This window comes from Sesamum indicum, linkage group LG7 (assembly GCF_026168435.1).
Source record: "Sesamum indicum cultivar Baizhima isolate 11 linkage group LG7, ASM2616843v1, whole genome shotgun sequence".
NCBI classification, from domain to species: domain Eukaryota; kingdom Viridiplantae; phylum Streptophyta; class Magnoliopsida; order Lamiales; family Pedaliaceae; genus Sesamum; species Sesamum indicum.
In genome coordinates, this window is record NC_142663.1 from 5368404 (window position 1) to 5394234 (window position 25831).

General features: G+C 37.5%; 2 protein-coding genes and 1 long non-coding RNA gene across 5 annotated transcripts; all 3 read left to right on the forward strand.

Annotated features, from left to right (window-relative positions):
- The first annotated feature begins 2252 nt into the window (after positions 1–2252).
- Positions 2253–5616, forward strand: LOC148787505 (uncharacterized). The gene is made up of 9 exons (XM_088882813.1): positions 2253–2687; positions 2779–2869; positions 3107–3185; positions 3861–3932; positions 4015–4075; positions 4163–4234; positions 5025–5150; positions 5242–5332; positions 5570–5616. The coding sequence occupies exons 1-7, from the start codon at positions 2535–2537 to the stop codon at positions 5112–5114; spliced, it is 618 nt and encodes a 205-aa protein (XP_088738939.1). The 5' UTR covers positions 2253–2534; the 3' UTR covers positions 5115–5150; positions 5242–5332; positions 5570–5616.
- A 1087-nt stretch (positions 5617–6703) lies between these two features.
- Positions 6704–11058, forward strand: LOC105166065 (uncharacterized). 2 transcript variants are annotated; one of them, XR_016066452.1, is made up of 7 exons: positions 6704–7613; positions 7705–7795; positions 8037–8115; positions 8789–8860; positions 8932–9003; positions 9091–9164; positions 10486–11058. It is a non-coding gene; the product is annotated as an uncharacterized LOC105166065 (long non-coding RNA). The 2 variants fall into 2 exon arrangements; XR_002287466.2 differs by having other exon boundaries at positions 10551–11058.
- A 9106-nt stretch (positions 11059–20164) lies between these two features.
- On the forward strand, positions 20165–23976 carry LOC105166041 (putative alkaline/neutral invertase B). Of its 2 annotated transcripts, none has more exons than XM_088882757.1 (5): positions 20165–20289; positions 21064–21515; positions 21966–22397; positions 22491–23049; positions 23487–23976. In XM_088882757.1, exons 2-5 carry the CDS (start codon positions 21108–21110, stop codon positions 23780–23782), a joined length of 1695 nt encoding a protein of 564 aa, XP_088738883.1. In that variant the 5' UTR covers positions 20165–20289; positions 21064–21107; the 3' UTR covers positions 23783–23976. The 2 variants fall into 2 exon arrangements, with proteins under 2 accessions (XP_088738883.1, XP_011083552.1); XM_011085250.3 differs by lacking the exon at positions 20165–20289 and adding an exon at positions 20296–20453.
- Positions 23977–25831: the final 1855 nt, after the last annotated feature.

Consider the following 25831-nt stretch of genomic DNA (forward strand, 5'->3'; position numbering starts at 1 on the left):
CTTGAGCTAGAAGGGGTCCTAAATAAGAGTCTCCCTCTAGAAGCTAAAAGGGGCTATCATAAGCACATTGTAATTCTTTACGTATTCGATTGTCGAGGCATATCAATATTTGTCAAGAAAGATATAGGAAATGTTATGTTGTATTGCAATTGATTTCTCTTTAATGACAGTCTTGGAGTAACTAGTGACACCATTTGGGGTGTGAAAAATAAGAAGATTCTGTCAATTCTTGAAAACTATTATAGAACAGAAATCTTCTGTAAGGGCATAACGCGCGAGGAGCGTAAAAGCTTCGCTAGAGTGGGTGATCCGGCTCGAATTCAGCGATCCCGAGACACGATCTCGTCACAGATAGCTAACTCCTCTAAAATCAGATTTTGGGTACCCTGAGAATAAGACAAGAACTGTGAGCTCGTCGGGTACGTCCCCGACAATGACCCTCCGACGCTCAAGTTAGGTTGATCAAGAGAAAAGTGTGCGATCACAAGGTTCGATTTCAATAAATGCAGAATAGTTACCATTAATGACGGCGTTTCGGGTCTATATATAGGGCTCAACAGGGTAGCGCTGACCGGTGCTAACCAGCCACGTGGTCTCATCCTACTGGCCGGCGTCCATGATCAGACGACTATAATTGTCCGGGTCTTCAAGGGCAGACGGATTCGGGTCGGGTCCTTGCGACCCGACTAATGGAAGAGGCGCGGATCCTTACTTGAATGACTATAATGCCCTTAATGAAAGACATTCTTAGCATTTTTCTTGTATCTCCTCTTAATCACACATCAGTGGGTAAGGGAATCCTTCTTTGAGAGATTTCACTACATATGAGATTTTCTTGAAAATGAATTGATGTTAGGGTTTTGATTTCAGATGCCTTTATATTCATCCGACCTTGCGGATGACCATTGCCTTTAACACAATTGTATGTGTTTTTTTTATTCTTTAACATAAAATTTAAAATTTCATAAATCAACAAAAGTGTAAAAAATTGTCGGTACTTAATAAAAAAATTAGTTGTATGTAAAACATGTGCATAAATTTTTTTAAAAAATAATTATATATCATTTACTAAAAATTTTTATTGTATGAAAAATGACAATCTAAAATTATTATAATTTAAAAAAATAAAAGATAATACTTAGAGTATGAGAAAGAGAAAAAAAATAATTAGTTCAAAAAAATAATCTTTGCCATTTATATATAGCGGAAGAAATTTGAACATTAGTGGATGAAGAAAAAATAAATAAATTCCAAACTATGAATAAAGAATACGTCAAAAGAGTTGTTCTCCCTTAATTTATACTTTATTATAATGGAAAATTTTATTTATTGTCTCGACTTTTTTTTGATATGCTAATTTTTTTAATTTTAGAATTATTTATATTTTTTTCTCAACCTCCAAGTCTCTCTCTTCCCCACTATTTTTCTCAATAACTTCTCACAATTTTTATTATTTTATTATTTTTGTTTAATATTTAACTAACATATATATTTTTAAAAAGTAATATTTTAATATTTAAGTTTTAAAATTAATTGCACATACATAAAGTGCGGCATAAATGATTATAAAATAAAAAAATAAAAAATATGGGGGGAGGGAACACAATGCCCTAACATGTAAAAACAACTAGTAACAAACTTTTTCCATATAATGAATTTTATTCATATTTATTAATTTTAATTATATTATTCATATTTTAAAAAGGAAGTTAAATTACAAATAGTTCTCATAAAATTTGTCTAATTACAAATATTTTTTATTATTTAAAATTTTTCAAACATTTTATTAGAATTAATGATCATCTAACAAATGCTCATATAGAATTAACGGCTGTCAAGAAAGGGTATTTGTTGAACACTTATTAATTTCAAGGAGGTGCTTATAATTTTTCGAACAATGAATAGGTATTAATAATCATAACAAATTTTAAAAGAGTCTCTTGTAATTTATTATTTTAAAAATTATATAAATGTTATTTTTTTACATATTGGTTCCAAAAATTTGTAATTTTATTGAATTAATAAATTTTATTTATTTTTATATACTGGTAACTCTAAAGCTGTTTACAGCCCAACACCACACACAGTGAAGGGGCTCAAGTGACTTCCTCGTGAGGAGAGAGGTCGGGGGAAGCTGCCGCTTACCGCTTATAATTGAAAATTCCGACCGTTGGAGGTGTTTACAGCCCATTACCACAGTCGACTCAAGTGACTTCCTCGTGAGGAGGGGGTGGGGGGGAAGGAGGGGGGGTGGGGAGGGTGGGAGGTGCCGCTTGTAATTGAAAATTCCGACCGTTGGAGGTGTTTACAGCCGAATACCACAGTCGAGGGACTCAAGTGACTTCCTCGCGAGGAGGGAGGGGGGGGGGGGGCAGCTGGCGCTTATAATTCAAAATTCCGACCGTTGGAGGATCCAACGTTCACTTTATCTACCACTCCGATTTCTTCTTCTTCTCTGTGATATCCCAAAGTCCTACTACATTATTCTCCTATTTGTTGCTTACTCTGTTTTATCACATTTCATCTTATCTGGAATGGGGAAACGCAAATCCCCCGACAAGGCCGCCGGCCGCGAGAAAGAATGGGATAGAGTTTTCAACGCTTTAGTGACGTTATCCCAGAATCTGCAGAAAGATAGGCGGTTTCTTGAAGAAAGACGAAAATCTTTGCACCAAGTTATTTATAAGGTAATTTCCTTGGTTGTGTGAAGTCTAATTTTTTGTGTGGGAGTTGAATTAGGGTTGAAAAATTATGAATAATTGGGAATTTTTGGTGCAGATGAAAAAGGAGCAGAAAGTTGAGTCTGCAAAAGCAGAACTTATGTTGGGTTTGAAGGACAAGGAGGCTTTCACTTACAAGCATAGATATGGTTAGTTTTTCCTTCTCTTTCTTTCACCTGAAAAACGTTGAGACTATGTTTACCCATTGATTTTAGTGAGGAAAAGGTAAATTCGAAGACAGTGTCTAAAACATAAAGTACAAGTTACAATGTTTGAAGCGAAAAAATATGTTCGGTTCAGTACTTCAGTCGCCAAAATCCAAGATCCAAACGTAGCATTAGTTTCTTTATCTTTCTGTTCGTGATTGGTGATTTTCTGTCCGACAGGAAAGGCAAGAATACTGTCACTCGTGGAAGGGGTGAAACATCGAAAAAAGAATCAGATCCTTTGCACACCTCTGATAAGGTGACTGTCTTATTGGTGTTTAATATCCTTTTTATGCTGTACTGGTAATCTTCTCTTTCAGGGGTTGCTATGATAATTTAAACTTGCTTTTCTGGTTCGCAGCATGTGGTTCTTGGATAAATTTTCTGAATTGGCATAGCATACAACTGATAGTATATGATAACAGAGGAAACCTGATTGGTGATATTGTAAACATGCTTTTATCTATAGCCCTCTGATGTATCGTGATGGTTTTATGAGGTAATTCCATGGGCTGATCGTAGACATAGGATTTTCCTATTGCTAGATATTTCGCAGTGCAGAAATATGTTGGGCTGATCGTAGACATAGGTTAAACTTATTTTTTTCCTGCTTGAATTATTTGCTTCAGTTGGGTAAAAGTATTTCTCTGCTTGAAAGGTATGTTATTAGGCATTTCTCTGCTTGAATTATTTGCTTCAGTTGGGTAGAAATATGTCAAAGTTTACAAGTCAGTGTTGACACAGAAAAGAATTATTGCTTGTAAAAGTAGTTGTTCGTTTTGTCCTTGTTTAAATCTTCCCCTGTGATTCTGCAAAACTTTCTGAAACTATTTAATCATTTTGACTTGTGAAATTGTACTTCACTTAAGTAGTTTAAGGTTTTCTTGTGGCATGGAGTAATGAGGTGTTTAATCTGCCTTTTGCAAATCTGCAGATGGCTCATAGAAAGGGAAGTGCTCGTAAGTCAACTGAAGGAAAGGCCCCTTGGCAGCAATTCAATAGAAAGGTATCTCCGCGTTCCTTATTCTGTTATGCTTAGATGTGCGTGCATGCAAATGATATGTTGCAAATGTGCATATGGCTCATAGAAAGCGAAGTGCTCGTAAGTCAAGTGAAGGAAAGGCCCCTAGGCAGCAATTCAATCTAAAGGTATCTCCGCGTTCCTTATTCTGTTATGCTTAGATATGCATGCATGCAAAATGATATGTTGCAAATCTGCCTTTTGCAAATCTGCAGATGGCTCATAGAAAGCGAAGTGCTCGTAAGTCAAGTGAAGGAAAGGCCCGTAGGCTGCAATTCAATCTAAAGGTATCTCCGCATTCCTTATTCTGTTATGCTCAGATATGCATGCATGCAAAATGATATGTTGCAGCCTTTGGAAATACTGGGCTAACACCCAATTCCTGCGAAATATATTTTTGTTGCACCTTTGCCCTTCTCTGAATATGATGTTTCTATGGAGGAAAAGTAGTATAGTTGTGGTATTGAGCTCACCTTGAATACTTTTTTAACAAACAAGAACCTAGATAGGGAAGAGGCTTTACATCTGCCTAAAATATAGGATACTTATTTTTCAGTTTTACTTAGTTAATTTTTTGGCTCAACATTTTCCAATCTGTTATTAATTGGATTTTCTCTCAAAAGTCCATGATATAGATTGTCGTTTGGTCAAAGCAAAATCCAAACATATGCATTATGTTGAGCAAAAAATTTGGTCAAGGCAAAACCCTCTTCCGTGGTTCTTTATTTGTCGAAAAGTTTCTAGGATACCACACTTAGAATGCTTTTCCTCCACCAGAACACCATTAATCAGAGATTCCGGGCTTATATTAGAAGAGCTCGAATCAGTAGCTTGGACTATGACAACTTGACCTTATCTACCATCTTTTCCATTGTTTTGCCCGCTTATGATTGAAAATTCCGACCATTGGATGCTTCATTTCGATCCAACGTTCACTTTGCCTCCCTCTGCGATTTCTTCTTCTTCTCTGTGATATCCCAAAGTCAGTCATACTACATTATTCTCCCGTTTGTTGCTTACTCTGTTTTATCACATTTCATCTTATCTGGAATGGGGAAACGCAAATCCCCCGACAAGGCCGCCGGCCGCGAGAAAGAATGGGATAGTGTTTTCAACGCTTTAGTGACGTTATCCCAGAATCTGCAGAAAGATAGGCAGTTTCTTTAAGAAAGACGAAAATCTTTGCACCAAGTTATTTATAAGGTAATTTCCTTGGTTGTGTGAAGTCTAATTTTTTGTGTGGGAGTTGAATTAGGGTTGAAAAATTATGAATAATTGGGAATTTTTGGTGCAGATGAAAAAGGAGCAGAAAGTTGAGTCTGCAAAAGCAGAACTTATGTTGGGTTTGAAGGACAAGGAGGCTTTCACTTACAAGCATAGATATGGTTAGTTTTTCCTTCTCTTTCTTTCACCTGAAAAACGTTGAGACTATGTTTACCCATTGATTTTAGTGAGGAAAAGGTAAATTCGAAGACAGTGTCTAAAACATAAAGTACAAGTTACAATGTTTGAAGCGAAAAAATATGTTCGGTTCAGTACTTCAGTCGCCAAAATCCAAGATCCAAACGTAGCATTAGTTTCTTTATCTTTCTGTTCGTGATTGGTGATTTTCTGTCCGACAGGAAAGGCAAGAATACTGTCACTCGTGGAAGGGGTGAAACATCGAAAAAAGAATCAGATCCTTTGCACACCTCTGATAAGGTGACTGTCTTATTGGTGTTTAATATCCTTTTTATGCTGTACTGGTAATCTTCTCTTTCAGGGGTTGCTATGATAATTTAAACTTGCTTTTCTGGTTCGCAGCATGTGGTTCTTGGATAAATTTTCTGAATTGGCATAGCATACAACTGATAGTATATGATAACAGAGGAAACCTGATTGGTGATATTGTAAACATGCTTTTATCTATAGCCCTCTGATGTATCGTGATGGTTTTATGAGGTAATTCCATGGGCTGATCGTAGACATAGGATTTTCCTAATGCTAGATATTTCGCAGTGGAGAAATATGTTGGGCTGATCGTAGACATAGGTTAAACTTATTTTTTTCCTGCTTGAATTATTTGCTTCAGTTGGGTAAAAGTATTTCTCTGCTTGAAAAGTATGTTATTAGGCATTTCTCTGCTTGAATTATTTGCTTCAGTTGGGTAGAAATATGTCAAAGTTTACAAGTCAGTGTTGACACAGAAAAGAATTATTGCTTGTAAAAGTAGTTGTTCGTTTTGTCCTTGTTTAAATCTTCCCCTGTGATTCTGCAAAACTTTCTGAAACTATTTAATCATTTTGACTTGTGAAATTGTACTTCACTTAAGTAGTTTAAGGTTTTCTTGTGGCATGGAGTAATGAGGTGTTTAATCTGCCTTTTGCAAATCTGCAGATGGCTCATAGAAAGGGAAGTGCTCGTAAGTCAACTGAAGGAAAGGTCCCTTGGCAGCAATTCAATAGAAAGGTATCTCCGCGTTCCTTATTCTGTTATGCTTAGATGTGCGTGCATGCAAATGATATGTTGCAAATGTGCATATGGCTCATAGAAAGCGAAGTGCTCGTAAGTCAAGTGAAGGAAAGGCCCCTAGGCAGCAATTCAATCTAAAGGTATCTCCGCGTTCCTTATTCTGTTATGCTTAGATATGCATGCATGCAAAATGATATGTTGCAAATCTGCCTTTTGCAAATCTGCAGATGGCTCATAGAAAGCGAAGTGCTCGTAAGTCAAGTGAAGGAAAGGCCCGTAGGCTGCAATTCAATCTAAAGGTATCTCCGCATTCCTTATTCTGTTATGCTCAGATATGCATGCATGCAAAATGATATGTTGCAGCCTTTGGAAATACTGGGCTAACACCCAATTCCTGCGAAATATATTTTTGCTGCACCTTTGCCCTTCTCTGAATATGATGTTTCTATGGAGGAAAAGTAGTATAGTTGTGGTATTGAGCTCACCTTGAATACTTTTTTAACAATCAAGAACCTAGATAGGGAAGAGGCTTTACATCTGCCTAAAATATAGGATACTTATTTTTCAGTTTTACTTAGTTAATTTTTTGGCTCAACATTTTCCAATCTGTTATTAATTGGATTTTCTCTCAAAAGTCCATGATATAGATTGTCGTTTGGTCAGAGCAAAATCCAAACATATGCATTATGTTGAGCAAAAAATTTAGTCAAGGCAAAACCCTCTTCCATGGTTCTTTATTTGTCGAAAAGTTTCTAGGATTCCACACTTAGAATGCTTTTCCTCCACTAGAACACCATTAATCAGAGATTCCGGGCTTATATTAGAAGAGCTCGAATCAGTAGTTTGGGCTATGACAACTTGACCTTATCTACCATCTTTTTCATTGTTTTGCCCGCTTATGATTGAAAATTCCGACCATTGGAGGCTTCATTTCGATCCAACGTTCAATTTGTCTCCCTCTGCGATTTCTTCTTCTTCTCTGTGATATCCCAAAGTCAGTCCTACTACATTATTCTCCCGTTTGTTGCTTACTCTGTTTTATCACATTTCATCTTATCTGGAATGGGGAAACGCAAATCCCCCGACAAGGCCGCCGGCCGCGAGAAAGAATGGGATAGTGTTTTCAACGCTTTAGTGACGTTATCCCAGAATCTGCAGAAAGATAGGCGGTTTCTTGAAGAAAGACGAAAATATTTGCACCAAGTTATTTATAAGGTAATTTCCTTGGTTGTGTGAAGTCTAATTTTTTGTGTGGGAGTTGAGTTAGGGTTGAAAAATTATGAATAATTGGGAATTTTTGGTGCAGATGAAAATGTAGCAGAAAGTTGAGTCTGCAAAAGCGGAACTTATGTTGGGTTTGAAGGACAGGGAGGCTTTCACTTACAAGCATAGATCTGGTTAGTTTTTCTTTCGCTTTCTATTTGCTTTCACCTGAAAAACGTTGGGACTATGTTTACCCATTGATTTTAGTGAGGAAAAGTTAAATTCGAAGACAGTGTCTAACATAAAGTACAAGTTACAATGTTAGAAGCGAAAAAATATGTTCGCTTAGTACTTCAGTCACCAAAATCCAAGATCCAAACATAGCATTAGTTTCTTTATCTTTCTATTCGTGATTGGTGATTTTCTGTCCGACAGAAAAGGCAAGAATACTGTTACTCGTGGAAGGGGTGAAACATCGAAAAAAGAATCAGATCCTTTGCAGACCTCTGAGAAGGTGACTGTCTTATTGGTGTTTAATATCCTTTTTATGCTGTACTGGTAATCTTCTCTTTCAGGGGTTGCTATGATAATTTAAATTTGCTTTTCTGGTTCGCAGCATGTGGTTCTTGGATAAATTTTCTGAATTGGCATAGCATACAAGTGATAGTATATGATAACAGAGAAACCTGATTGGTGATATTGTAAACATGCTTTTATCTATAGCCCTCTGATGTATCGTGATGGTTTTATGAGGTAATTCCATGGGCTGATCGTAGACATAGGATTTTCCTATTGCTAGATATTTCGCAGTGGAGAAATATGTTGGGCTGATCGTAGACATAGGTTAAACTTATTTTTTTCCTGCTTGAATTATTTGCTTCAGTTGGGTAAAAATATTTCTCTGCTTGAAAAGTATGTTATTAGGTATTTCTCTGCTTGAATTATTTGCTTCAGTTGGGTAGAAATATGTCAAAGTTTACAAGTCAGTGTTGACAGAGAAAAGAATTATTGCTTGTAAAAGGAGTTGTTCGTTTTGTCCTTGTTTAAATCTTCCCCTGTGATTCTGCAAAACTTTCTGAAACTATGTATTCATTTTGACTTGTGAGTTGTACTTCACTTAAGTAGTTTAAGGTTTTCTTGTAGCATGGAGTAATGAGGTGTTTAATCTGCCTTTTGCAAATCTGCAGATGGCTCATAGAAAGCGAAGTGCTCGTAAGTCAACTGAAGGAAAGGCCCCTAGGCAGCAATTCAATCGAAAGGTATCTCCGCGTTCCTTATTCTGTTATGCTTAGATGTGCGTGCATGCAAATGATATGTTGCAAATATGCAGATGGCTCATAGAAAGCGAAGTGCTCGTAATTCAAGTGAAGTAAAGGCCCCTAGGCAGCAATTCAATCTAAAGGTATCTCCGCGTTCCTTATTCTATTATGCTTAGATATGCGTGCATGCAAAATGATATGTTGCAAATCTGCCTTTTGCAAATCTTCAGATGGCTCATAGAAAGCGAAGTGCTCGTAAGTCAAGTGAAGGGGAAAGGCCTGTAGGCTGCAATTCAATCTAAAGGTATCTCCGCATTCCTTATTCTGTTATGCTTAGATATGCATGCATGCAAAATGATATGTTGCACCCTTTGGAAATACTGGACTAACACCCAATTCCTGTGAAATATATTCTTGTTGCACCTTTGCCCTTCTCTGAATATGATGTTTCCATGGAGGAAAAGTAGTATAGTTGTGGTATTGAGCTCACCTTGACCTTTTCAACAAATAAGAACCTAGCTAGGGAAGAGGTTTTACATCTGCCTAAAATATAGGATACTTTATTTTTCAGTTTTACTTAGTTGATTTTTTGGCTCAACATTTTCCAATTTGTTATTAATTGGATTTTCTCTCAAAAGTCCATGATATAGATTGTCGTTTGGTCAAAGCAAAATCCAAATATATGCATTATATTGAGCAAAAAATTTAGTCAAGGCAGAACCCTCTTAAATGGTTCTTTATTTGTCGAAAAGTTTCTAGGATACCACGCTTACAATGCTTTTTCTCCACTCGAACACCATTAATCAGAGATTCCGGGGTTATAGTAGAAGAGCTTGAATGAGTAGTTTGGGCTATGACAACTTTTTCTTCATCTTTCTTTCGTTCTACCCCTCTCATTGCCCCTCTCCTCTTCATCCTTCTCTTTAATTTATTTCTCCTCCATCTTCATGTCAAAAGAAGGTGTCGAATAGACTGTGCATGCCCCAGCAGCTTCTGAAGAGAAGTACCAACAATTTTTTTTATTTTTTATTTTTATGATTTCCTTTTGGTCTTGAGTTTTTCTTTGTTCTCAAAATTTTCCTTTGTACAAGACTTATTTAAATTATCTAAATTACTATTTACATTTCTTGAAGCTATTGTTGCCGAGGTGTTTAGCTATTGGTTTTGTCTAACTAAAATTAAAATATCTCTGCTGACATTTTCCAGCCAAATATTATGACGCTCAATTTCCTTTTCTTCTTTCACCCTTCTTGTCGTATCCCTGTAGCAATCTGACGGTAGTGTTCTTGCTAGGTCTAGAAGTGCGGGTATGATATACGCACTCAACTTTATGACGAAGAACTTCTGAAAATACTTGATACTTTTACATTTATTGGTATAGTTTTTACTTGTCAGTTTACAATGATAGCTAGGTATGGTCCTTATAATGCATGTCTTAAACTGTTTACAAATTTGGTGTGTGCACCTGTAGTTGTTCCGTTGTGCTCTCCTACTAAGGTTAATCTATAATGCAGGTTTTCGGATGTTGATCTCAATGCTGAACAATTAGTGGTTGTTTTCATATGTTGCATATTTAGAACTTAGTTTATGCTTGCACATTTTCTTGTGATTTTTCTTTTGTCTAGTGTCCTTTCACTGTTACCTGCTTGAGGGTGGTACACCAGTATTGATTCCTTCTGATAATGAGTAGAGGTTTGTGGAACAACTGTCTGAGCTGTCGCGATCAAGTGCCGCGTTTCTCAGCCAAAATGCGACTCTTAAAGCTGACCGCACAATGGAAGGAGCTAACATGGACCGTTCGATTGAAGTAATCTCTGGAATTGGGGATAAATTGAAATCAACTGAGTCTCACGACATTGTTTCATAGGGGCTAGGGCGCAATCGATTTGGGAAGGAGATTCGGGATTTAGCTCAGACCCATCAAGGCGAGCCAATTGGGCTCCACGTGGACGGCTGAGGATGCGCATGTCTGTGAGGAAGTGGAGTTGCTGTCCTTAAAAGTCTCTGAAGGAGAAAACGATCCCACCGATCGCCAGCTGAGGGGAAGGACGTCCGACATTCTTCTGAGGAATTTTAATGCATTTCAGCTTTAATTTTCCTTTTTGATTTTGTCATTTTGTTGCAACTTTGTTGTAAAGGCAAGGGATGTAGTTTTCAGACATTATTATGAAACCCAATTAAGCAATTTTTTCTTCCCATCTTCTATTGTTTTCTTCTCTTTCACATCCCCATTTTTGATTACTTGAATTTCTGCAAATTTATCTCTGTTCATATCATCTAGTTAAGGCCTGGTGTTGTGTGCAATAGCTATGCTTAGACTGGTCATTTCTTTGTCTGGAGAGCTCTCATGGTCCCACTTTGACAGCGTCGTTCCGTTGCCAATCCTTTTCTTTTTCTACCCAAATAAAAACCAAAAAACATGTATCCGGCTTGAGTGTTTTTTAATCACTCCTTTAATCATAATTTTCATAATTGTATTAGTGAAGAGGAAATTACCCATTTCATTTCTCCTTGCTAGTAATCTACCATGTACTTTGGTTGCCTATATTTTTCACCATATTTTTTGGTAGCATCTTCTAAATTTAGTGAATTTTCCATCATTCTTGTTCCTCCTGTGAAAGAGGTTCAGGATCCGGTTTTATGGTCTTCTTTAGAATTCTAGGATGAAATTCTTTTTTTATTTTTTCAAGATCTGAAAATACTCTGGGTTGTCACTCGAACCCTCATTCGGTGTTTGGAGATAATCTTCTCCCTTTTCTAGAATTTTCATAAAGAAATTTCATTTTTGATCTTTCAAAATCTAAAATTATTCTCTATTGTAGCTTGAATTTTTGTCCGATTCTATTCTCTTAAAAAATCTCCTCCGTTAGTGGAAAAAAATATCTAAATGCAATATAAATAAATATTATTTCAATAAACATAGGTCTTAATGCCATCCTAACCGAGTATGTGCAAGATTATGCATTAGGATGAAAAATAATTAAAAATAGACTAAAATGCTCATAAAGCTGGGAAAGGATAAAATCGATTGTAATTCTACCAAATTTGTGCAGAGGACTAAAATTGCGACCCTTTTGAAACTTATAGGACTAAAATTGCTAATCATAAAATTACAGGACCAATAACGCCACCCCCTTAGTTACAGGATTAATTTTATAATTTTTCCTCTTTGTTCTATTGATTTATTGAAAATTTTACAATTTTTCCTTTTTGTTCTATTGAGTTATTGAAAACATTATTCTTTCTTTTTAAATTTTCCGTTACGTAAGGGCATAATGGACATTCCGGATGGTAAAATCTCTAATATGGTAAGGATCCCCCTAAGTACTTTATTGACGAAAATAATATGACTACAATTAAGGAGTATCAATTACCTATGATTCGGGAGCATGGTCTAAGAAAAATCGCTATTGATGAGCATATACCAAATATATCTTTGGACACTCTATAAATATGTTGACAGGTACTCATCAAAAGGTAATGTCATTCTGAATCCAAGAAGACTATAATTTGGGTCGGAGTGTCTTCGTCACCTACCCAACTAGCTTAACCTTTTTATGTTCTCAGGATTATTGGTCTGTTCGAAGAATCCATTACTGTCACAGAGCGAGCTCGTGGCTCAATTTCTAAGACGGAGAAAAAATTTACCTCTTTTAGCTCCCCGTGCTTTCTAATTTTCTCTATATGATCTATATGTTTTCAGCTTTTAAGAAAAAGAGTACATTATAATAGATTATCCTAAAACTTGTCACAATTATAAATATTTTTTTGTATATGTAATCTTTATTTGTATTATTGAATGAGTCAAAACATTATTTCTTTAGTAATTTCGATAATATTGTTCTTTTTGTCTTTTAACTTGTTTATTTTCAAAGGCTTTTTGTCACGACTTTGGCTGGAAACGCGCTTTCACTAAACAGCCGTTGGATGAAGAAGACTGACCAGAACCACTCGATCAAAAGGGTGCACAAATCAAAAGAGGAATTAGGGATTGAAGGGGAGGACGACACTATTTCCAGAGGGTTAGGGCAATCCAACAAATTGGGGATTATGATTGAGAGCGACGTCATTTTGAAGGCTGACGAGGAGATGCAGGAAGGACACGTGGCAAAAGCTGGTACAGGCGTGGGTGGCAAAACCCTGAACAACTGAAGCTCAGGTTGCTGTTAAAGGAAAGAGTCAGAGTCTGAGGCGCGACATTGTTCATACAATTCTAGGAATATTGTTTTGAGAATTGTAATTTCAATTAATGCAGAGACCCGTTAGCTCTATTTGTACTGGAGATGAACATTTTGAGATTTTTCAATGAAAATTTTATGAAGTTTTTCTCTGCAACTCTTCTCCTCATTTCTCCCCTGTTTCCCATCTCTAAATTCTGGGCAAAGTTCTTGACATTTGGCCTCAGAGCCACCCGATCCTTGGACTAAAAAATGGCAGACAACACTAGATTAAAGGAACTGCAAGAAGCACAAAAAAAACTGATATTATGCTGGTGGATGAAAGATCAAAATGACAGGTAGCTGAGGAACACAATAATGCTCGTTTTGATCAATTAACAGAGGCACATGAAGGATTACACTCCACTGTAATAAACATTGAGCACACCATTGTTGCTATGCAACAACAACTTCAGAGTGTAGTTGTTCAGTTGCAGAACTACAACAGGAACAAATCAATACTCGGGGAAGGACTGACTGCTACCGTGGACAAGGGATCCTCCTCAAGGATAGCTCCACAGCAGACTGAAGGTGGAGAAAACACCAACTCAAATGCGATGAGTTATAACTCTATTCACAGAATGGAGTTTCCACTATTCAATGGAGAAGATGCCAGAGTTTGGATTAGAAGATGCACTCGCTACTTTCAGATGATACCCATCCTAGAAGGTTAGAAAACAGCATTGGCTTCGATCCATATGCAAGGGAGAGCCGAACTGTGGTATCAAGGTTATGTGGAAAAAAGAGGAGTGCCCACTTGGCAGGAGTTCATTGTGAATGTCCTGGAACGATTTGAAGATGTGGACTATGAGAGAGTGGTAACATACTTTAACAGACTTCACCAAGAAACAACTATAAACGCCTATCTAGAGAGGTTTGAGGAGTTAGAAGCTCAAATGTTGATTTTTAACAAACACTTAAGTGAGGAGTTTTTTATGATGAAATTTATTAGTGGATTGAACGAAGAACTCAAGGGGCATATAGCTACACTGAAGCCCACAACCCTCAATCAAGCCATTATGTTTGCAAGAAAACAGGAGTCAGTTGTACATGCTATTATCAAGAAGTCACAGCAGCCCCTGAAGAACAATCTTCTGAAGAATGCTTACAGGCCTGTAAGTAAAGCCCCAGCTTACAAGCCTACCTTCAAGGCGAGAAATGAAAACAGTTAGCCTAGAAGGTTACTTACTGAAGCTGAAATGAGAGCAAGAAGGGAAAATAATCTATGCTATAACTGTGATGAGGTCTTTGTGCCTGGACATAAGTGCAAGGTGAGGTATTCCTATGTTTTAATGAATGAAGAGGAAGTTAAGGCTTATGAGGAAGATAATGGACAACTGGAGGAACAAACTGAAGGAGTGGAAGAAGAGGATGTTACTGTGTCAATACATGCTATGTGTGAAAGCATAGGCAATGGAACATTAAGGATCAAGGGTCAAGTGAATGGAAGAGAGATCCACATACTCATTGACAGTGGGAGTACACATAGTTTTATAGATGAGAAGGTGGTGAGAGCATTGAACCTTGAGACTGAAGAGGTCACACCAATGAAGGTGAGTGTGGTTGATGGTTACAAGTTGGTGAGCCAAAAGCTATGCCCTATGCTAGAGTGGGAAATGCAAGAATCTAAATTCTTGTATCCTATTAGAACACTTCAACTAGGGGGATGTGACTTTGTGTTGGGGTGTGATTGGCTTAAATCCCATAATCCTGTCAAGTTAGATTATGATGAAGGAACAATCACTGTGACTCATAAAGGAAGGGAAATTGTTCTGAAGACAATGACAGGGAAGGCTACACCCAAGGCTTCCAATGCAGGGCCCTTGAGTAAGTTGCTGGGAAGGAGGACCTACAGCTTAGTACATCAGCTCCTTTCAACTCACAGCAATTTTAATCAGAAGTTGGAGAACCCCTTAATCACAGGATTGCTTCAGAGGTTTGAAGATGTATTTCAGGAACCTTAATCCCTTCCACCTGAGAGACTTATATAGCATAAGATTGATCTCATACCTGATGCTATTCCAAGGAAACAACCTCCATACAGGTATGCGTATGGTCAAAAAACAGAAATTGAAAACATTGTACAAGAAATGCTAAAGAGTGATTATCAGGGCAAGTCAGAGTTCATTTGCTTCCCTTGTCTTGCTTGTTAAGAAAAAGGATGGAGGCTGGAGATTGTGTGTTGATTATAGATACCTCAACAAACTTACCATCAAGCACAAATTTCCCATACCTGTGATAGATGAGCTACTGGATGAATTGCATGGGGCAGTGTATTCCAACAAAATTGATCTAAGGTCTAGGTATTTTCAAATCAGAATGAGACAAGATGACATCTCTAAAACCAGTTTCATCACACATAGTGGGCACTATGAGTTCCTAGTTATGCCTTTTGGGCTATGCAATGCTCCAGGTACATTCCAAGTATTGATGAACCAGGTTTTTGAGCCATTCCTCAAGAAGTTTGTATTGATTTTCTTTGATGATATTTTGGTTTATAGTCAAAGCTGGAATGATCACTTACTCCATTTGAGGAAGGTTCTGGAGCTTTTGAGATCACACAGGCTTTATGCAAAGAAAAACAAGTGTAACTTTGCACAAATGCAAATAGAGTATCTGGGACATATCATTTCAAGAAAGGGGGTTGTTACTGACCCACAAAAGGTGCAATGTATGAAAGAGTGGCCTGTTCCAACTTCTCTCAAGGCTTTGAGAGGTTTCTTAGGCTTGACTGGATACTACAGAAAATTCATTAAGGGGTATGGTCTCCTAAGCAAGCCCTTGACATCACTTCTAAAGAAAGATGCATTTTTATGGAATGATGAGGCTGAAGAGGCATTCAAACATCTAAAGGAGGTAATGTCTACTGCCCCTGTGTTAGCACTCCCTGATTTTACTAAACCTTTTGTTGTGGAGACAAATGCAAGTGGGAGAGGGATTGGTGCAGTTCTCATGCAAGAAAGAAGACCAACAACCTATCTCAATAAGGCATTGGCACCAAAGAACCTTGGCCTGTCCACATATGAGAAGGAATTTTTGGCTTTGTTGTTAGCTGTCACTAAGTGGAAACACTATCTACAAGGTCATCACTTCATTATTAGAACTGACCAAAAGAGTCTCAAGCACATACATGATCAAAGGGTAGACTTAGTTCTCCAACAAAAATGGGTGACCAAATTGCTTGGGTTGAGTTATGAGGTGCAATACAAGAAGGGAAATGAGAATAGGGTAGCTGATGCACTCTCAAGAGTGGAATATGATGCAGAAAAACTTGAAAATTATGCTATTTCCACACAAATACCCCATTGGATGCAAGAGCTTCAAATGAGTTATGAGGGAGATGCCTTGTTTCAACCTGTTATTCAAGCCAAGGTGTTAGATGCTCAATCACATCCTGAATACAGCTATCACTCTGGAATCTTGAGGAAAGGGGGTAAATTATGTGTAGGCAGCAATGGGGAACTGAGGAAAAGAATCATCCAAACAATGCATGACTCTGCATTAAGAGGGCATTCTGGAATTACAGGTACATTGCAGAGGTTAAAGTTGTTGTTTTTCTGGCCAAAAGTGAAGGAGGTTGACACTTGGGTCAAGGAATGTGAGGTATGTCAGCGGGCAAAAAGTGAGAACAAGGCATACCCAGGATTGTTGCAGCCTTTACCAATACCTAAGCAAGCTTGGGCTTGCATTCCCATGGACTTCATAGAAGGCTTACCTAAGTCAGATGGTAAGGAAGCTATTTTGGTTATAGTTGACAGGTTAACCAAATACTCCGACTTCATTGCCCTCAAGCACCCTTATACAACAGTTAGCATTGCAAAGATCTTTTTTTATCACATTTACAAGTTACATGGATTACCTGTCAGTATTGTAACTGATAGGAATAAAATTTTCACCAGTCATTTTTGGAAGGAGTTATTTGGTTTAACTGGAGTCTCTTTAGACATGTCAACAGCCTATCATCCTCAAACTGATGGCCAGACAGAAAGAGTAAATCAGTGCTTGGAAACCTATCTTAGATGTATGTGTCATCAACATCCAAAAAGATGGTCACAGTGGATATCCCTTGCAGAATTTTGGTTCAACACCAACTTCCATTCAGGGTTAAAGGCTACTCCATTTGAGGCTCTATATGGTTACCCTCCTAACCAGTTGTCTATAGGCCTTTATTTGCAAAGTCACCATGCAGATGTTGAGGAGTTGATGAAGAACAGAGTTAAGGTTCTTTAGTTACTGAAGGAGAACCTCCAGCAAGCTCAGCAAAGAATGAAAATATATGCTGATAAGAGGAGGACAGAGAGGGAATTCAATGTGGGTGATGAAGTTCTCAAATTACTGCCTTACAAGCAAGCTTCAGTAGCCTTGAGGAAGAATCTGAAATTGTCTATTCGGTATTTTGGACCTTACCCAGTAATTGAGAGGGTTGGGAAAGTTGCTTACAGGCTAGCTCTGCCACCAGAATCCAGGATACATCCTGTTTTTCATGTTTCACTTTTGAAGAAGAAAATAGGCTCTAAGTACATTCCTTCCGTGAATTTACCAGAGCTAGAAGATGAAGTCTACAAGGTGTACCCTCTTGCTATATTGGCAAGAAGGCTGATTCCCAGGAATAATGTTGGGGTTCCTCAAGTTCTCATCCATTGGTCACACTCATCACCAGAACAAGCAACTTGGGAAGATTACTATTCCATGGCAGCCCGTTATCCAGAGTTTGATCGTTGGGGACAAGGAAGAAAAAAAGGAGGAGGGAATGTCACGACTTTGGCTGGAAACGCGCTTTCACTAAACAGCCGTTGGATGAAGAAGACTGACCAGAACCACTCGATCAAAAGGGTGCACAAATCAGAAGAGGAATTAGGGATTGAAAGGGAGGACGACACCGTTTCCAGAGGGTTAGGGAAATCCAACAAATTGGGGATTATGATTGAGAGCGACGTCGTTTTGAAGGTTGACAAGGAGATGCAGGAAGGACACGTGGCAAAAGCTGGTACAGGCGTGGGTGGCAAAGCCCTGAACAACTGAAGCTCAGGTTGCTGTTAAAGGAAAGAGTCAGAGTCTGAGGCGCGGCATTGTTCATGTAATTCTAGGAATATTGTTTTGAGAATTGTAATTTCAATTAATGCAGAGACCCGTTAGCTCTATTTGTAGTGGAAATGAACATTTTGAGATTTTTCAATGAAAATTTTATAAAGTTTTTCTCTGCAACTCTTCTCCTCATTTCTCCCCTGTTTCCCATATCTAAATTCTGGGCAAAGTTCTTGACACTTTTTGTCTAAATTATCTATCTTTTATATATATTTACACATGAAACTAATCCTCTTATTTAAACTTGTATTTTGTATGATTTTTCTCTATTAATCTTATTTATCCAAGAAATCTTCAAGGATACATTTTCCTCACTGGAACATCATTAATTATGATGCTCAAGCTATTAACATTTATAAATTTTTTTTCAGAAAATAATCCTCTTTTAAGCTTTTCTTTTGTGTAATTTTTTCTTCTTCTTGAAACTTAATTTGGTTTGTAATTACGGCTTAGAACATTATTTTTCTTGGCAATTGTCTTTATGATTTCCTTTTTTGTCTGCAAAATTTCCTTATTTAAAATAATCTTGCATTCCATGTACAAACATTAATCCTCCAATAAAGAGATAATTACATTTATATTTGCTGACTTATAGTTTGTTATATAAATTATTCCTACCTTTTGGATAATTATATATACATATATTAAAAGCGTCAATATTATTTACACAAATTTCTTAGACTTTAACCTTCTCAGGACTCATTTTTGCAACAATTTGTTGTGGTGCTCATTGCCCACGAAGCAAGACATTTGGCATGCTCTTCTCCATTGTCCGTTTGCAAGATGAGTTTGGTTTCCTTCTCCCTTATCTTGGCTCAGAATTCAAAAAGGTGGTTATGTTTGTAAATAATTCGAGTCAAACTAAATGTATCAATGTTCAAGTGTATTTAAACTATTATCGAGTTCTAAAAAAATTGCGTTAGAATTTATTTGAATGCACGAGCTAATGACTAGTGATGCCCCACAAATGTATGCGAACTAGGATGGAGCCTAATCCGATGAAGACCCAAAAGAGACCCAAGGTCACACATAGCTCAAGGGGGAAAGAAATCCCAAATCCATACAAGGAGACTATTAAATGAAGAAGCTTGAGAAAGACCAAGAAACGCTTATATAGGAAGCTAATGGGGCGGCCACTTGGACATAAACGCATTTTCACTCATGCCTGACTGAACCTCAATTGGACAGCGAGGAGGGATGACAGTTGCTTTGCTATGGAGGATGATCAAGAATCTAGGAAGACTATGAGTTAGTTTCAACGTCTCCCTAAGAATTCAAGAGATTGGGACAATGGACTCTTTATGTTGGTAGGAAATCGAACACTATAAAAGGGGGACTTACCCCCTCGATGAAGGGAAATGTTTTATAGAGTATTCTTATATTGAATTATCATCTTCCATTGCATTCTTACAACTTCAATTTTAATTTTCATCATTTAATAATTTGAACGTCAAAGTGTTGATATTTTTTTTGCTGGCCCCTGTCCGAGGACTTATGCAAAAGTTAAGCCCAAAGTTGACGTTGGAGGTGTCTATACAAACAACTTTTGGCTTATGATAAAGCAGTTTTCCTTTTCTTTGTTTTTTTTTGCAGAGAGCACCAATTGGTCGTAATTCGGGGGAGGAATTTGTAAATTACCACTTAAATCAAACTCTAATTATATATTCCAAACCCCTATACGCAGGAACAAGCCGATTTCCGCCACGTGGCGTCAAGCCATTTAGCCGAGGCCGTACGATCTGTTCCAAGTGGTACGCGCCGAGAAGATCTACCATGGAAGATATCGCTTCATTACAACTATAGAAAGTCCGCATAAAAAACCGAAATCCCAACCACGAACATTATGTGCGCGTTCGAGACACGCTCCCACTCGCAAGTCAAAAAGCACCCAACATTTCCTTACAAGACACGCGAGTAAGAAAGAATTTCGTACTCTAGCAGCAACAGGTATTTTCCAGCAGTGCAAAAGTTCCAGCGTGGAAAATAGAAAGAAAAGGACAAGGCATCCGTGGAATTCCCCAAATAATCGGTCGGACCTTCCCATAAAATCCGACGTGGCGGTGACCTCTAAATGTCAGCATGTGGAAGTCCAGCACCACAACCCCAAATCCGCAACCGGATCATCAGGTCAGTCACCGCCGCCCTCCTCCCTCCCTACATGCAGATATATTATATATGTATAGGTATATATATAAAGAATAGCCTCGTTCGCCCCAAAGTCTTTATTCAACAATTCTTCTCCTCTCTCTCATATCCACTAAAGATTGAATTTTTGCCTAAAGTTCTCTAAGGTTTGCTACTCAACTTCAACTTTTCTTGCTATAATTTTTTATATTTTCTGCTGTTCATCTGGGGTTTTTTTAGTTTCTTTCTGATTTCTTTTTTTTTTTTTTATTTTTTGTGTTCATAATCTGCTTGAGTTGTATGGTTTTGAGAAATTAGTGAGGGTTTGTGGGTTAGGTGATAATTTGCTTTCAGATTGAGGTTAAATATTTGCATTGTTTATTAATTGAAGAAATCTCATCCAATCGATGCCTTTGGATCTTTCTTCTTGACCCGCCTTGTTAGCTGTTAATGATGGAGTATTTAAATCTTTGATTAAGAAAGTAATGGAGGTGTGATCCACGCTATTTGGTACCGATCACCTCATATGTGATTAAATATTCTGTTTATATGCAGGAATTCTAACATCATGTGATAGAATGATATTTTTTGTGTTTTTTGTGCTTAAAAAAGATCCTCTGACCTCACAATTAGTTGTCTGTTTCTCTGAGTTGACTTGAGTGCTCGTGAGTTGTGATGTTAGTTTTGTAAGAATTTCAGCAGTTTTGGTTTGACTCCAGTTCATGGGAGTTTGGACTCCTTACTATTTAACATCGGTGTTTCTTTCATTAACTGCAGATCTTTAAGTCCGGCAATTGTTTTGAACCAATCTTTTGACGAAGATGTCTCCTACCGTTGATGTCAATGGAACTGCCAGACATCATGAATCCAATGCGACGATTTTTGAAATTGGAGATTCAGATTTGTCAAGATTGTTGGAAAGACCGAGGCCGGTCAACATAGAGAGGAAGAGATCGTTCGATGAGAGATCCTTTAGTGAACTGTCGATCTCGTCTCCGCCCCGCCAATTTTACAGAAATAGCGAGAACTCATCTCGTGTTTTTGATAGTATCCTTTCCCCAGCACGTTCCGGCATAAGCACTCCAAGATCATTTACTTGTGTGGAGACGCATCCAATAGTGGCTGAGGCATGGGTTGCCTTGCAGCGGTCAATAGTTCACTTTCGTGGGCAACCTGTCGGGACTATCGCTGCGTTGGATCATTCAACTGAAGAACTAAATTATGATCAGGTGAGGCTTGTGATAGTTTTGTTTCCAAGTGCCCATAAATTACGTCGGTTATGAGAATGACTTATCTATCTGTGAAACGATCTGTGTTTGGTTTTGATGTCAGATAGGCTTGGCTCTGATTTAGTTATGGTGATGCATGAAAGTTGCGTCATTTGTTGCCAATAAAAGCTGTTGCTTAGACATCAATCCGTTTGAACTTCTTCTATTGCAGTATACATAAATGATTTATCCAGCACGAGAAATGTTCTATAGGGAGTACCAATTTGTGCAATTGCTATATGCTTACTTTGTTGTCCGCAAACATGTTTTGCTTCATGATCGCTCAAATTTTCAGTTTTATATCTATTTTGTGGCATGTTTATGTTGGCTCTATAAGCATATGGATCTCTACAAAATTTTCTATATCCTCTAATTATAAGTTACAAAAGCTAAAAAATAAGTTGGTGACAGGTCTTTGTCAGAGATTTTGTTCCTAGTGCTCTAGCCTTCTTGATGAACGGTGAACCTGAAATCGTCAAGAATTTTCTTCTCAAAACGTTGCGGCTTCAATCATGGGAGAAAAAAGTGGATAATTTCACTTTAGGGGCGGGGGTGATGCCAGCGAGTTTCAAAGTACTTCATGACCCTGTAAGAAACTTTGAAACAATAATTGCCGATTTTGGGGAATGTGCTATTGGTCGAGTGGCTCCTGTTGATTCAGGCTTTTGGTGGATTATTCTGCTGCGAGCATATACAAAGTCTACTGGTGACACTTCTTTGGCTGAAATGCCGGAATGCCAGAGGGGCATTAGACTAATCTTGACGTTATGCCTGTCGGAAGGCTTTGATACATTCCCCACCCTGTTGTGCGCTGATGGGTGTAGCATGATTGATCGCAGAATGGTGAGTATCATGAAACCTATCATTATATATGTTGAGTTTGTCATTTTCTTCATGGATTGCAAATAATTGTTTTTCAATGTATCTATTTTCCAGGGTGTTTATGGGTATCCAATAGAGATACAGGCATTATTCTTTATGGCCTTGAGGTGCGCTTTGCTTCTACTTAAGCAGGACGAGGAGGGCAAGGACTGTGCTGATAGAATAGTTAAACGTCTGCATGCACTTAGTTTTCACATGAGAAGTTACTTTTGGCTCGATATCAAACAGCTTAATGACATTTACCGTTACAAGACAGAGGAGTATTCACACACTGCAGTGAACAAGTTCAACGTAATGCCTGATTCCCTCCCAGATTGGGTGTTTGATTTCATGCCAACCCGTGGTGGTTATTTCATCGGGAATGTGAGTCCTGCAAGAATGGACTTCCGTTGGTTTTGCTTGGGAAACTGTGTTGCAATCTTATCATCTTTGGCGACTCCCGAGCAAGCCTCAGCTATAATGGATCTCATTGAATCACGTTGGGCGGAGTTGGTCGGAGAAATGCCGTTGAAGATTTGTTATCCGGCCATGGAAAGTCATGAGTGGAGAATAGTGACAGGCTGTGATCCGAAGAACACTAGCTGGAGTTACCACAATGGCGGTTCTTGGCCAGGTAACTTTCTATAACTTCTTGTATCCATTGTTGTGTCTCTGAAACATTGTAATACATACATTCTTTTGGGTTTCCCTGCAAAGAAAATGGATTATTCCCTAAATTATAATGGGAATGCCTTATACACCATGGTAGATAAATACTGTCAAACACAAACACACAAACCAATGTAAAACTTATAGCCCACGATTAATCAATATTTGTCATAGTTTTAGCTTTGGTCCAAGTATTTGCTATGGTTTTTAACTGTAGTGTAATGTTTTGTCCTCGCCTGCTAAGACAACGAGCAATAGTCATTGCTTATAGCTATAGTTAATTATATTCACTGTGGTTTTCATTTTAGGCAGTGTAAATTAGCTATGACTAAAAACAAGGTCTTTCTTGTAGTGTTTTTTGTCTGGTAAGTTTAAGAGCTTGTCTTTTGATGCTTCATGCAGTCCTTATATGGCTACTGACGGCTGCGTGCATCAAATCCGGACGACCCCAGTTAGCAAGACGTGCCATTGAGCTGGCTGAAACTCGTCTATTGAAGGATCATTGGGCTGAATACTATGACGGAAAGCTTGGGCGTTACGTGGGGAAACAGTCCCGTAAGAACCAGACATGGTCCATTGCTGGTTATTTGGTTGCTAAAATGATGCTGGAAGATCCCTCTCATTTGGGCATGATATCGCTGGAGGAAGACAAACAGATGAAACCACACATGAAAAGATCTGCCTCTTGGATGTGTTGACAGCATGTATACTTGTATTAAAAATTGAAACTCGACAGAGTTTTGCTGCTATACTTTTTTTTCTCTTGCAAAGAATACGACGTTTTTGTATGGATTTTGATTGTCACCGTTGAACTTTTTAAGAAAAGACAATTTGGGAACATTGGGGATAGAGGCAATAAACACAATCTGATTGTGGTTTTGTCATTCAGAAATTGTGATATTCAGGTGTTCTTAAGTTTTCTCTTGTATTTCTGCCTTTATAACAGATAAGTGTGTCTTTGGAAATGTGAAGTCTTGAGAGCCGTGGCACGCTTCTCAGAGCGAGGTTGATCAAAGCAGTGACTATGTGGGTGCAGTAGATGCTAAGGCGTCGTTCATTGGAGTGGCTGCTGCCGTAGCCGCCCTGTTCTTTCTCTGTTCACCTTTGATATTATTTTCTATCCATGAAAAGTTTAACATGTTACGAGTTCTTACAACGGGACCTGTCAAGTTCTCTAGTCATACATGCCAGCGTTTTGTGGGGTAACCCCTATATAGATTCTTTAACTCGTTTTTGTCTATTTCCGACCCCGGGATACAATTCTTCACGTGTGAACCATAAAACACACGTGATATTCGATCCTTCCGCAATTTTCTTTTATGTCTGTTTCTCGTATGTTTAAGGTCTCTGTAGAGGGTAGCTGGTAGAGAGGTGAGTACTGGTCATAGTCGTTTACCCTCCTGATCAAAGCCGGCGGACCAGAAAGATGGTTTCAGTCCAGTGATTTACATTTAGGCCACAGGTGATCGGCCAACCACCCTTTGAATCCACGTACGTTAATTATTCTAAGCTAACACTTGAAATTGCTGTCATATGTTGTCCTACGTCTGCCCAACCTATGCTATGTTTTTCATTTATTATTAGGGAATTACATCCCCAAAGTAACTTACCCTCTCCCCTCAAAATTCAGACGGAAAATACCGAGGTTTCAAAAAAGTTAAATAAATTTTAAATTTTACTTCTTATTCAAAAGTTTATTTAGTAATATCTTTATATTTATAAGGGGTACGTGTAATATATATGAAGTCAAAAGGGTATAATTATAATAAAATTTACTCGTAAATTATTGTCCTATGGAAAAACTAGTCAATTTTTTGTTTGTATATTTTTACTTTCTATATATGAGGTCAGGTGTATAGTATTGTAGTATTTATTTCTTGAAATATTAGCTGAAATATTTGAACAAGATATTTTTAAGAAATAGATGCAACAAAGATGATTAGTTTTGTCCATTCATCAACCTTCAACGGCTACTTTCTAAACAATTGCTATAATTCGGGACAATCTTTACATTTATCCCCTAATAAGTATAATAATAATATTAAAAAATTATTGCATCCGTAATAAAATCAGAAATTTATATAATTTTTTTGTTGACATTAACATCTTCCGTCTGAACCCTAAACAAAAGGAAGTCAATTGCAAACGGAGAATTTTTTTAAAGAAGATGTAAGTGTATTTTTAAATCTTTCTTGAGAGAATGTGTAATTTATATTTTTAGAGGGACCTAAATGTAATTAATCCTTATTGTTATGTGAAACTTGGTGTTACCTTTTGGCCTCGGGACTCGTTGGGTTGTAGCATGAGATTGGACAAGATGACATTTGAGAAAAAAAATTGATGCTAGAATATAAATAAGTATTTAGCTATGTTTTTGTATAGTAGATATATCTCACGTGTTAGATGTCCCCTGATGTGAAATATCGAGACATTTACTTAACTACATGGCTAAATTTGCATAAGAAATAGACTTTTTTCTTCCTAAAAATATTACTAAATTGAATTGGTATATAAATTACGGACTTATAAATGAGACGTTTCTAAGATTAATAGCTATTCTGTAAGGTGAATTATGTCGATATCTCTTGAGATTTGATTTGATCAAACGAACACGAAGTTCTTGTAAATTTATTTAATAAGTATTATAAAAAATATTGTTACTGAATAAGAAGTGTACCTGTAATTACAACTACAATTTTAAAGAGTGTACTTGTAATTTTACAAAAAACAGCGAAAGTTTGTATAAT